Source organism: Raphanus sativus, unplaced genomic scaffold, assembly GCF_000801105.2.
Source record: "Raphanus sativus cultivar WK10039 unplaced genomic scaffold, ASM80110v3 Scaffold3234, whole genome shotgun sequence".
Lineage (NCBI taxonomy): Eukaryota > Viridiplantae > Streptophyta > Magnoliopsida > Brassicales > Brassicaceae > Raphanus > Raphanus sativus.
In genome coordinates this window covers 1-11,775 of record NW_026618541.1, presented here as the reverse complement: position 1 = coordinate 11,775, position 11,775 = coordinate 1, and the positions used below count along the sequence as shown (strand labels likewise).

At 38.6% G+C, this 11,775-nt stretch overlaps 4 protein-coding genes across 4 annotated transcripts; 2 read left to right on the top strand and 2 right to left on the bottom strand.

The window, feature by feature from the left end:
• Window positions 1-290: 290 nt before the first annotated feature.
• Window positions 291-1,612, bottom strand: LOC130506432 (uncharacterized). The gene is made up of 4 exons (XM_057001074.1): window positions 1,335-1,612; window positions 977-1,159; window positions 827-886; window positions 291-733 (listed from the first exon to the last, which is right to left on the bottom strand). Exons 1-4 carry the CDS (start codon window positions 1,482-1,484, stop codon window positions 443-445), a joined length of 684 nt encoding a protein of 227 aa, XP_056857054.1. The 5' UTR covers window positions 1,485-1,612; the 3' UTR covers window positions 291-442.
• A 202-nt stretch (window positions 1,613-1,814) lies between these two features.
• On the bottom strand, window positions 1,815-6,735 carry LOC130506431 (uncharacterized). Its single transcript, XM_057001073.1, has 20 exons — window positions 6,590-6,735; window positions 6,092-6,133; window positions 5,940-6,014; window positions 5,678-5,728; window positions 5,509-5,562; window positions 5,311-5,415; window positions 4,940-5,051; window positions 4,806-4,851; window positions 4,589-4,660; window positions 4,433-4,495; window positions 4,198-4,352; window positions 4,047-4,111; window positions 3,814-3,964; window positions 3,502-3,607; window positions 3,283-3,418; window positions 3,127-3,191; window positions 2,835-2,999; window positions 2,329-2,401; window positions 2,151-2,231; window positions 1,815-2,045 (listed from the first exon to the last, which is right to left on the bottom strand). The coding sequence occupies exons 1-19, from the start codon at window positions 6,591-6,593 to the stop codon at window positions 2,173-2,175; spliced, it is 1,599 nt and encodes a 532-aa protein (XP_056857053.1). The 5' UTR covers window positions 6,594-6,735; the 3' UTR covers window positions 1,815-2,045; window positions 2,151-2,172.
• A 500-nt stretch (window positions 6,736-7,235) lies between these two features.
• Window positions 7,236-8,857, top strand: LOC130506434 (receptor for activated C kinase 1A-like). The gene is made up of 2 exons (XM_057001076.1): window positions 7,236-8,186; window positions 8,579-8,857. The coding sequence occupies exons 1-2, from the start codon at window positions 7,302-7,304 to the stop codon at window positions 8,678-8,680; spliced, it is 987 nt and encodes a 328-aa protein (XP_056857056.1). The 5' UTR covers window positions 7,236-7,301; the 3' UTR covers window positions 8,681-8,857.
• Window positions 8,858-9,217: 360 nt separating this feature from the next.
• On the top strand, window positions 9,218-11,769 carry LOC130506433 (exonuclease 1-like; the record flags this gene model as incomplete). The annotated part of the gene is made up of 11 exons (XM_057001075.1): window positions 9,218-9,414; window positions 9,579-9,615; window positions 9,796-9,970; window positions 10,081-10,159; window positions 10,541-10,585; window positions 10,665-10,814; window positions 10,914-11,028; window positions 11,133-11,233; window positions 11,311-11,408; window positions 11,489-11,581; window positions 11,655-11,769. Coding segments are annotated over exons 1-11 (1,086 nt in total), but the record flags the coding sequence as incomplete, so codon positions are not given.
• Window positions 11,770-11,775: the final 6 nt, after the last annotated feature.

Here is an 11,775-nt window from a genome sequence, read left to right as displayed (position 1 = left end):
TATATTTATTTCTACAAAATATGTTAAAATATTTTAAATAATTATAAATAAATAATTTTATAAAATAAAAATTGATGAAACACTATATATTCTTTCTATATATATTTTAACTATATATCATATTTTTAACATTATTTTTAAATTTATGATATTAAAATATATATTAGACCAGATTATTGAAACAAATTTGGCATGAACCATATTAAACTGTGATATAAATATTTTTAGATTCAGTTTTCGGTCCTGTTTTAACACTGACATAAACTTGTTTGTACCAAACCCAGTTCAACTAATCTGAATCCCCATGAATTTTTACTACCTTAAACCATCCGGGTTTAGTTTACATCACAACACTGCAGCTGACTCATATTGTATCATTCATTCACACATTCAAAGATTTTTACAGGGGGAAGTATTTTTGAGAAGAAGAAGAGAGTGATCATCATGAAGCAATGCGGCGACAACGACACCAGAAAGCTGTACCGCCGCTTCTTCCACGAGCAACTGCTATTTCTTCATCGACATAAAACCAAACGAAGAAAGGGTCTTTGTTACTCGGCTCTACCTCTGCGTCTTTCTTTCCCAAGCCGATCTCTATGGGATCCAACGGTCCAATCTTGATGCGCATCTGTTCGAATATGAAGGCTAGGATACGGTTCTTCCATGAAAACTTTCCTTCGAATGTCAAAGCTCCTATTGGACCAAGATACACCCCATTCTCTATTCTCTTCCCCTGTTTCAAAGATTCACATAAATAAATAAATAAAAACAACTGAGTTACTGTGACTTCCAAAATGGTGAGCATATATAAAGGACGAGGCCTTACCGCAGCATCAAATCTCTGAACAGCGGTTAGAGGGAAATAACGACCTTTCTTCAGTTTCTTCTGTATAGGATCGTATAGTATAAGAGTTCCATGTCAGTGATTGATAGACTACAACATTTAAAAGACATGAATGACTATTCTAATAGAGACCTCGGCAGTGAAGATGAGCATCCATGTACGTCCAGGGGACTCGGATCCACCTAGTGTTTCAAGGAATGGTGATGGATCAACCTTAGCCTTTTCGATAGCTGAAAAAGCAGCTAAAATCTCCTCTGCTGCAACTTTCCGAGTTTTTGCAGCCGTTTTTAGCACACTCACGCTGTCTGCTACTTCCTACAATCCCTAAGTTTAAATTAAAAAAAAACATATAACAAAAATGAAGAAACCCAGTTCTTATCCAAACACTTGTAAAATCCAAATTTACCAATTAACCCACAAGTAACTTCAACAAGCTTTGAGCTTTGTTAACAAATAAAAAACAATGGAAAAGGCAGAAGGAGAGTTGTACTTTGTTAGGCGTTTGGCTTTGTCCCGGTGGAACAATCTGGCTCCTACCATCGACCGTTGATCTCACCAAAGGTAATCTCTGGCGACGACTAAAAAAGACAGAAGAAGAAGAAGATGGGGACAAAACCCATGAACCTGATGAGACCATCATCGCAACTAAAAAGCTTACTGCTTCATCGTTCTTCTTTTCCACATCAATTTTTCAGACAGCCAAAACCAGAAGGACAAAAAAAACCCAGAGTTGGTCTCTATTGTGATCCACCAGTTTTATTTGGATGAGAACAGCTTCCAACGAGATTATTTTTTATCGACCGTTATCTCGACATCGTACCACTGGTTTGGTATAAGTTATAATGATATAATCCTTATTTGGTTTAATTTGATTTACATGGATGTACCAGTTGTCAATTGAACAGTGCAAACCACAAAACTGCATTAGTCAGGTTGGTTGTATGGAGCAAAGACAGGAAGAAACATGCACTTGACTAAAAATTTTGAACTCCAAAAAGCCTTAAAGCAGACTCCAGCTAAGAAGGTAATAGTAGTAGTAAATTTAGCTTGACAGAGAAAAAAAGTCACACTCATGTTCATCATAATACTCTTTCTAGCTTTTAAATTTCCAAAAAAGTCTCAGGGTACACATCTGCAGCAGTAAGTCTCAAAACCCCAACTGGAACAACGATTTGAGTTTAGGGAACTCAATGTCCATATCCTGCAGCACAAAGAACCAGAAACCGGCTAAGATTGGATTTTTCAAAAGATAAAATTCTTCAATCTGGTGGTTCCAAATACACAAGTCATAGGACTGGTTGGTCACCTTCTTCCATGCAAAATTGGGATCAAGCGCTTGAGGAAGCACCTGAGAGCGCAGTCACCTTCCCAACAGCTACTGTTTTCCCTGTAATGAGTGACCCCAAATAGAATTTGTAAACTAAGATGCTAGAATGGGTGATTATATTCTGCATTGTATTTGATACAGTCTCGAAAATCTTTACCTTCCGTTCGTAGAGTGAATCTTCCTAGTTGAGGGAAATCTGAGAATTTTTCAACACAGATTGAATTGGTAACCTGCAAAGATAAAGCAACATATAGCAGAGAGTAGGATTAGAAAGACTTGATAAAAATAGCTTGCGAAAGATGTTGAATTGAAATTTAGTGTGGAAGCATTCAGTGTTTCTGGTAAGCTCTGTAACAATCAATCTACCGGAAAACTGTTTCTGGTAAGCTTTGTAACAACGCGATATCACTAACAATCAATCTACCGGAAACGAGTGAGAACATTTTTTAAGTAATAGGCAAGTTGAAGTAGTAAACCACACATATACATCCAAAACAAGTTTCAACACCAAGCAATCATCACCAAAAGACCATACCAAGTTCGAAATGAAGTAATATTTCAGCTTTTTGTTGGATTGGAATAGAAACTTGAATCTAAATTCTCTGGAACTAATGGCTACGAATTAAAAGTTTATTGGGAAAAGGCAATCAGAAGGAACCACACCTGTATACGGCAGACCACAGCAGCACCGTTCTTCACAAACAGAACTTTCTTTTTCATGGGCTTCCTCGTCTTCATATCAATTTGGCTTATCAATTCGATGATCTCACATTCCTCAACAACTGCATGAATGTGCAGAATAGCCTTGTAACCAGCTGTGAAAATAGCCTACATGAGCAGCAAAATAATGAAAGACTCGAGGGATTAAATTTATGAATATACTTGCAAGAGAGCAACACTATTCAAAAAAAATATACGCTCAAAAGTTGACAATTCAGAAGAAACATGAGCTTACGTTGTCAAGCAGCTCAAGGATTTGAAGCTGTGCAACAAATTCAGTAACAGCAGGTACAGGTTTTACTGCAACAGGAAACAAAGAAAAACTCCACATTAGTATTACTAACAAAACGAGAACGCTAAGATTCCAGATATTCACCAAAATCATACTCACCCGTGCTGGATAAAACAAAACCTGGAAGGATATCCTCATCTTCAATGCCAGTTATGCGGACTCTCAAATTCTCACCCGGTCCAGCACGCTTAACTTTATCTTCGTCGCAATATATAGCAACAACTTTCACGGGTTCCTACATTGATAGGTGAAAGTTATCAGGAAGACAATGAGCTGACAATTAAATATGAGATGTGAGAGAGTACATTTGGAAAGTACCTTGTTTGGCATAATCATCAAGGAATCACCCTCCTTAATGCTGCCAGATTCTACTTTTCCCATAACAACAGTTCCCATGTCTTTAAATTTATCTATAATAGGCATCCTGTACAATTCATAAGATCAGTTTGGGTTAACACAGACTACAACATACAGACATAAGTAATAAAAACGCATATGGGTGTGATTTTATCCATAAGAAACATGAATACGCGAGTCATGGATTTCAGGAATGCATGAACAAATAAAATAACAAAGAAGAAACTTGAATGAAAAAAAAAAGAATAAGACAAAGAGAGAGTGAAGGTTCACCTGAATGGACCATTAGGATCTCGTGGTGGAACTTCAATAGAATCAAGTACTTCAAAAAAGCTAGGACCACTGTACCATGGACAAACCTTTCGATCCATCCTCTTATCCATATTAACCCCCATTAGACCAGATATAGGTAAGAAGAGAACATCTGCACAATAAAAGAGAAAAAGAACAAATTAAACATGCAATTGGACCAAATCAAATCGGAAACGTTAATAGTTCCTAGATACCTTTCTTTGTGTTGTAGCCAGAGGATTTAAGAAATGGTAGCATTTTTTGTTCTATTTCATCGTACCTGCATAGAAGTTCATAAAGACCTGGACGATGGACAGATATTTGAATATCAACATTGGCAGGGATTACAAAGGTTAGCGAAAGTACCTCTCTTTCGACCAGTTCACAGTTGGATCATCCATTTTGTTCACCACAACAACCAGCTTCGACACGCCCAGTGTTTTTGCGAGTTGAACATGTTCACGTGTCTGCCCACCCCTCTCATATCCTGTTTCAAATTCACCTTTACGGGCGGAAATCACCTACAACGGAGAGATGACAGCAGGAAATTATTAAGCTTCCTAACCAAAGACTTATGATACAGTAAGGAAAACAAACTAACCAGCACACCAATGTCTGCCTGAGATGCTCCACTAATCATATTGGGTACATAACTCTTGTGACCCTACGAGTTCAAAAACGCACAAGATATTAGAAGAAAATAATCGACATGAAAAACAAATGAACAAAAAACTATCATTTTAAACTGATCCTTTACCGGAGCATCCAAAATGGTAAACCTTGTGCTTTCAGTTTCAAAATGAGCCCTTCCAACTTCAACTGTTTTACCCTGTCAAATGTAGCCAGTTGGCCATACCTCTTAGCTAGGTTATTCAATCATAAACATTGCAGGGAATTATAAAGACACGTGAATTATATCCTCTAGGACACAGTTTAAGCAAACGAAGAAATATTAATCCAAACACAGTAGGTACCTTGGCCCTCTCTTCTTCATTTGTATCCATAATATATGCCATATACCTAACATACGGGTCAATAACAAGTTAACGAAAACAGAAAACTAGAACAGAAAAATTGCTTATCAGTTGAATTAATCAGAAACACTCACCAGCTTTCTCTACTTTTGTCTTTTGCTTCCTTCTCATACTTCTGGATTTGTCGGTCGTCCACCTGACCGCTGAGAAAGAGAATCTGTCCTCCAATTGTAGACTTTCCTGCATCTATAATTGAAAGTGGACGTGATAAGATTAACGCAAGAATCAGCCATTACAAACTTAAAACACACACAAACTGAAAGCTCAAGACCAGATATCAAAGCTGTGATGCATAAATTTTAAGCCCTGCATCTACCTAGTACTGTTCCTTACAATCTAAGCTGTAGAATAATAAATTACCGGTGAAGAATTTAGAAAATACACAAGATGTATCTATTATGAAGGCACACTGATGAAAATAAATCAACAAGCAGATTAAACATACCAACATGACCAATAAAGACACAATTCAAGTGTCGCTTTTTGTTTGCTTCTGCCTCTTCTTCCGCTTCCTCTTTCGCAGCCTTCTCTTGGGCTGCCTTCTCTTTAGCTAAAATGATTAAAATATACAAGAAGGATTAGATATTCAACAAGACAGCCAAACACAGAAATGTAAGCCAGTAGCAGTGTGAGAAATATAAACCTTTCGCTGGGTTATGCACTGGAAGGAGCATTTCCTGATCATGATCCTCAGTAGCTGAAACAGACAAGGGTCCAGTAAAAATTTCACCAACGTGGCATACCCCTTATAAACTAGCTAATATTTAGAAAAAGTGAAATGGAAAGAGAGGGAACATGAAAGATATAGCTACCTTGTTGCTCAACAGGTACTGGAGCTGATTCTTGCAAATTATCTTTCAGGTCTGCAAAAAAAAAAAAATAGATACATACTATAAGAATCAGCATTCGATCTAATCACATCATAAAACCTTGGATCCTCCCTCAACCACGACTTATTATTGTATCTATGTAATAGCCAGAGAGTGAAACAACAGGTATAAAACGACCTACAGATGGCCAATTTTAAACAATGTGACAATGAAAACATATACACAAAAAATATTTACAGCCAACCTTCTTCTGCTTTATCCAATTTCTCAACTCCATCTGGGTGATGATCTTCAGAAACGACAACTCCGTTGTTTTCTTCTGCATATTATCACCCAAAAATTAGTATTATTGAAGTAAGAAAAAAGATTGTCGAGCTTGTTATCTTCAGAAATTACCTGCCGAATCAAGCTGTAATGCCCGGATGTCAGCCTCAAGATCTACATAGTTAGTAAAAAGATATAAGAGACAAGATAACCATCTGAGCTGTAATGCAGGGATCTCAAGATCTCAGCATGTCAAACAAGTTGCATGTGAGCTTTTACAAACCATCGGCTACATCCTTGCTACATCTCATGCTACACAAACTATACTAGATAGTTCTGATTTCAGATTGAATCATTCCCTAACTATTGAGGGCCAAAATTCATTCAGATTATAGATTAAAGTGAAACCAATCAGCTAAACCCTAAATCCGATTACTACTTCTCACGCCTATAATTCTACTTCCAGGTTTCAAAATCAACTTCAAGAACAACGAATCCATCAGCTCAAAGTAAGATTAAACATATACCCAAAATAGACAGACGATTATATCGAGCCTACACAAGCCGTAAGCGCACATAAAAGACGAGAAATCGAAAAAACAAATAGGAGAGAGCTCGAGAAAACCATACCCATGGCGGATGCTGGATTGAAGGAAAGGGGAATCTTTCTTAGGTTTTATCGCGAAGGAGAAGAAGCGCGTCAGAGGATTGATCCGATCCACCAAACTGTAAATTTATACCAAAATGGAAGCCAATTGTGGAACCAAACTTGCCTAACCGTCGATTTTCGGTACAAAAGTTCGGTTCAGCAACTTAAAAAAAGAAAATATCGGTTTTCAATTCGGTTTAGTTTGGTAATTAATTAGTTTGGTTTAAAGAAAACAAACAGTATCAAGTTTAACCGAACTTCTAAACGACCTAACCAAAATCATGAATTAAAAAAAATGAACAAACCAAAAGTTTCAGAATTTTCTATTTAACTTACATCAAGATTTTAATCGAACTAATTCAAAAACCAAAATCTTTGATTTAAAACCAAATCAAACTAATCGAACTTTTTCGGTCTATTGGTCAAATTTCGACCGATCCAGACTAACCAAATTCTGAACTAACCGCCTGAACTATAACCGAAGAAACGCAGGCCTACGTATTCACATACTCAAATGCCAGTAAACATGGACTGAGACACAGAGACGTTCAGAGACCCATTAGGCCCAAGTGTAGAAACCAACCCTAATCCATTTTTGTTGTCTCTAATATAAATTGCCGCCACCTCTATCGTCACGTTTTCTCCTTCGCATTTCCGCCTCCCTCGAAAAACCCTAGTTCCCAGACACCAACAATGGCGGAAGGACTCGTTCTGAAAGGCACCATGCGTGCTCACACCGACATGGTCACCGCGATCGCCACCCCGATCGACAACTCAGACATCATCGTCTCCTCGTCCCGCGACAAATCCATCATCCTCTGGAAACTCACCAAAGACGACAAGTCCTACGGCGTCGCCCAGAGGCGCCTCACCGGCCACTCACACTTCGTCGAGGACGTCGTCCTCTCCTCCGACGGCCAGTTCGCTCTCTCCGGAAGCTGGGACGGCGAGCTCCGTCTCTGGGACCTCGCCGCCGGCGTGTCGACTCGCCGGTTCGTCGGACACACCAAGGACGTTCTCTCCGTGGCGTTCTCCCTCGACAACCGTCAGATCGTGTCGGCCTCTCGCGACCGCACGATCAAGCTGTGGAACACTCTAGGTGAGTGTAAGTACACCATCGCGGAAGGAGGCGGCGAGGGGCACGGCGACTGGGTCAGCTGCGTTAGGTTCAGTCCCAACACTCTCCAGCCGACGATTGTGTCGGCGTCGTGGGACAAGACCGTGAAAGTTTGGAACTTGGCGAACTGTAAGCTCAGGTCGACTCTTGCGGGTCACGGTGGGTATGTGAACACTGTTGCTGTTTCGCCTGATGGTTCTCTGTGCGCGAGTGGTGGGAAAGACGGTGTGGTGTTGCTGTGGGATTTGGCTGAGGGGAAGAAGCTTTACTCTCTTGAAGCCAACTCTGTGATCCACGCGCTCTGCTTTAGCCCTAATAGGTACTGGCTCTGTGCTGCGACTGAGCAGGGTATTAAGATTTGGGATCTTGAGAGCAAGAGTGTTGTTGAGGACTTGAAGGTTGATTTGAAGGCTGAGGCTGAGAAGTCTGATGGAAGTGGTACTGCTGGCAACAAAAGGAAGGTACAGACATACTTCCTCATGTTTCGGTAGTTGTCTAGATTGTTTTAGATAATACCTGATGATGATTCAAGTAATACTGTTACTTGTTGGTAGCATTTACACTTGTATAGCGTCTGTTAATAGCAAATGTCAAAGTCATTGATATGGTTTTAGTGGATTGATCTATTGAAATGCAAACAAATGATACATTTTTTTGTGGTTTTCTATTCTTGTTTCAAGTCAAACCTGTGAATCAATATGTGAATGTGAAATCTGTGCAACAATTGAGTTTTATTCGTCTATAAAGATTTTATCTTGTTGGAATTTATAACTAGATTGCTTAGGTCAGTGTTTGAATGTTTTGTCTATTCATGAGTTTACATTGTAATGGCTTTGTTTGTTGATGTGGATAGGTAATTTACTGCACCAGCCTGAACTGGAGTGCGGATGGAAGCACGTTGTTCAGTGGTTATACCGATGGAGTTATCCGAGTTTGGGGTATTGGCCGCTACTAGTTATATCCAATCGCTTTGCTCTTCTCTGTTTGGATCTTTTTATGTATCACTTGTTTTTTCAGCAAACTCTAATACCCCCGAGATTTTGCAAGGATGTTTTTGTTTTATGTCAAACAACTCTAGGTTTGGATCTTTTATATGTTTGTGATGGTTTTGATTAAATCCAATTTCGAGCCATTTGATTTTTCTTTGATAAGCTAACGAAATGGTCGAATAGATTTATCACATTCTTGAATGTGTTTACATTTGTATTGAGGTAAGACAATCTTCTTCTCTTTAAGAAGCCTAAAGAAACTGATGAAAATGTTACTCTTATGACTCGTATCCTCCCTAGCAAATTGACTTGAACACTGTGTGGGCAGAACGCAAGATAGTTTCCCTTCAACCAATTAGAACGCCATTGATACAGCTGAACAGGCGCTGCTTATAATGCTGACGTGGAGTCTGTTCTGTTTAATTAACTCCCGCCATGTCTTTTTCGCGCCCTTAAAAACTTTATAATTTACTTTTTTTTTTCTATTAATACTTTTTTTTATACACTCACTCTCTCTCGGAAGCGAGACGACAAAAGAAAAAACATTTAGGACAAAACCAAAAGAACCCTAATAAAAGAGAGAGGCAGAGCAAGAAGATAAGAGAGCTAAAAGCAGGAGAAAATGGGGATAAAGGATCTTCTCAGATTCATGAAACCTTACATTCTTCCCATTCACATCCAGAAATACGCAGGAACACGAGTAACACCAACTTATCCCATTCTCTTTACTTTATGCTTTTGTTCTTTTAAAACATTTCTGGGTAAGTCTTTTTCAAAAAAAAAAAAAACATTTCTGGGTAAATCTCCATAAAAAAAAATCAAGTCTTTTGAAGTAATGAGCTTACACAATTTCGTATTTTCCAGGTGGGAATCGATGCGTATTCATGGCTACACAAAGGAGGTAAGCTTCATGCGCTCTTAATTTTGAAGAAAACAATTCATTTGTTGTTACTAAACCGTTTAATTGCAATCAAAGCCAAGAAACCTGTTTTCGAATTAGATTCTGAGCTGAAGAATGAAAGATGAAATCAATCATCACATTTTTGTTTCATGACTTGATGTTGAACTTTTTGTTTCACAGCGTACTCATGCAGTATGGAGCTGTGTTTAGACACTGATGGGAAGAAAAAGCTGAGATACATTGATTACTTCATGGACAGAATCAATCTCCTTCAACACTATGAGATTACCCCAGTCGTTGTTCTTGATGGTGGTCGTATGCCCTGCAAGGCTGCCACTGGCGACGAACGCCAAAGGCAACTCTCTCTCTCTCTCTCTCTCTCTCTCTCTGTTTTATCACATCTTCTCTAGCTCCTAAGAAGACTATTTTTTTCATTCAACGCTCTGTTCTGTTTTTTATTATCAGGAAGCGAAAGGCAAACTTTGATGCTGCAATGGCGAAGCTTAAAGAAGGGAATGTTGGAGCAGCTGTTGAGTTTTTCCAGGTTCGTCGTTCTGCTCATTTCAATGGTTTAAGATCTATGTAACTGTTCGCCTTTGGAGTAACCATCACTGCTTGTTTAGCAGCGATCGAGCTTTTTTCTCACTCCAATGGCTTTAAGAGTTTCTTTCACTCTTCTAATTAGCTTCTGAAAGCTCCAGGATTTATCTTCTTTACTAGGAATACATTTTATCATCGCATAGTTTTTTGTGTCTAGACTCTAGACTCTAAAACTTGAACCAGTGTCATTACATTCTTCGAACATAGAACTAATCCTCTTGAATCTCAGGTCTAGTTTGGCATTCTTTCTGTGTTTATATCTTTTTGTAGATTTTTGTAGAGATTAGGATATTGTGTGAGCTAATCCCTATTATAATACATGCAGAGAGCAGTTAGTGTAACATCATCCATGGCTCATCAATTGATTCAGGTATTAAGTTTTTTTAATCAACCGAGTATACTTTTTAATTAAATTATGAATCTTTTCTAGGGCCCTAACATATTTTCAGGTTCTGAAATCAGAAAACGTGGAGTTTATCGTAGCTCCATATGAGGCTGATGCTCAGCTAGCATATCTATCCAGCCTTGAACTGGAACAAGGGGGGATTGCTGCTGTTATTACCGAGGACAGTGACTTACTTGCCTATGGCTGCAAAGCTGTAAGATTTTTTTTTTTTCCAACATACAATTAAACGAAGTTGAAGTGTTTCAAGATCATTGTGTGATATGTTTTGCTCAACATATGTATGGTAAAAAAGGTTATCTTTAAGATGGATCGGTACGGTAAAGGGGAGGAACTGATTCTAGATAATGTTTTTCAAGCCGTTGATCAGAAGCCTTCTTTCCAGAATTTTGATCAAGAGCTATTCACTGGTTGGTATTATTATCTACATTTTGGACCTTTGATCTGACTTATCTCTCCGAACATTGCATTTACACATTGTTTTTGGTTTTGGCTTTTTTTTTTTCTATTCCAGCAATGTGCGTACTAGCTGGATGTGATTTTCTGCCCTCTGTTCCTGGTGTTGGCATCTCGAGGGCTCATGGATTCATCTCCAAATACCAGAGTGTTGAACGTGTAAGCATTTACTTGATGTGTTCATTAGTCCTTAAAGCAAAGAAAGCGTAAGACATTAAAATGTGAGGATGATGTAGGTTTTGTCAGTTCTCAAGACGAAAAAGGGCAAACTAGTTCCTGATGATTACTCCAACTCTCTGATGGAAGCAGTTTCAGTTTTTCAGTATGCTCGTGTGTAAGTAGTCAAATCTTACTAATGAACCATTCTTTTATCGTTCTTACATTATTATTCTCCTTTGATTAAATATGTTGCAGTTATGACTTTCATGCTAAGAAGCTCAAGCACTTGAAACCCCTCTCACAGAACCTCGTGAATTTATCAGTTGAAGAGCTTGAGTTCCTGGGACCGTATCCTTTTTCCTAAACATTATGTTCATCTATTTTACCAATTGTGTTCACCTTGACACGTTACACTTAACAGAGATCTCTCACCATCTGTTGCTGCTGCAATTGCTGAAGGGAATGTTGATCCCATAACCATGGAGGCTTTTAACCGCTTCTCGGTTTCCGAGAGACAACCGAAGAAGCCTGTCCCATCATTC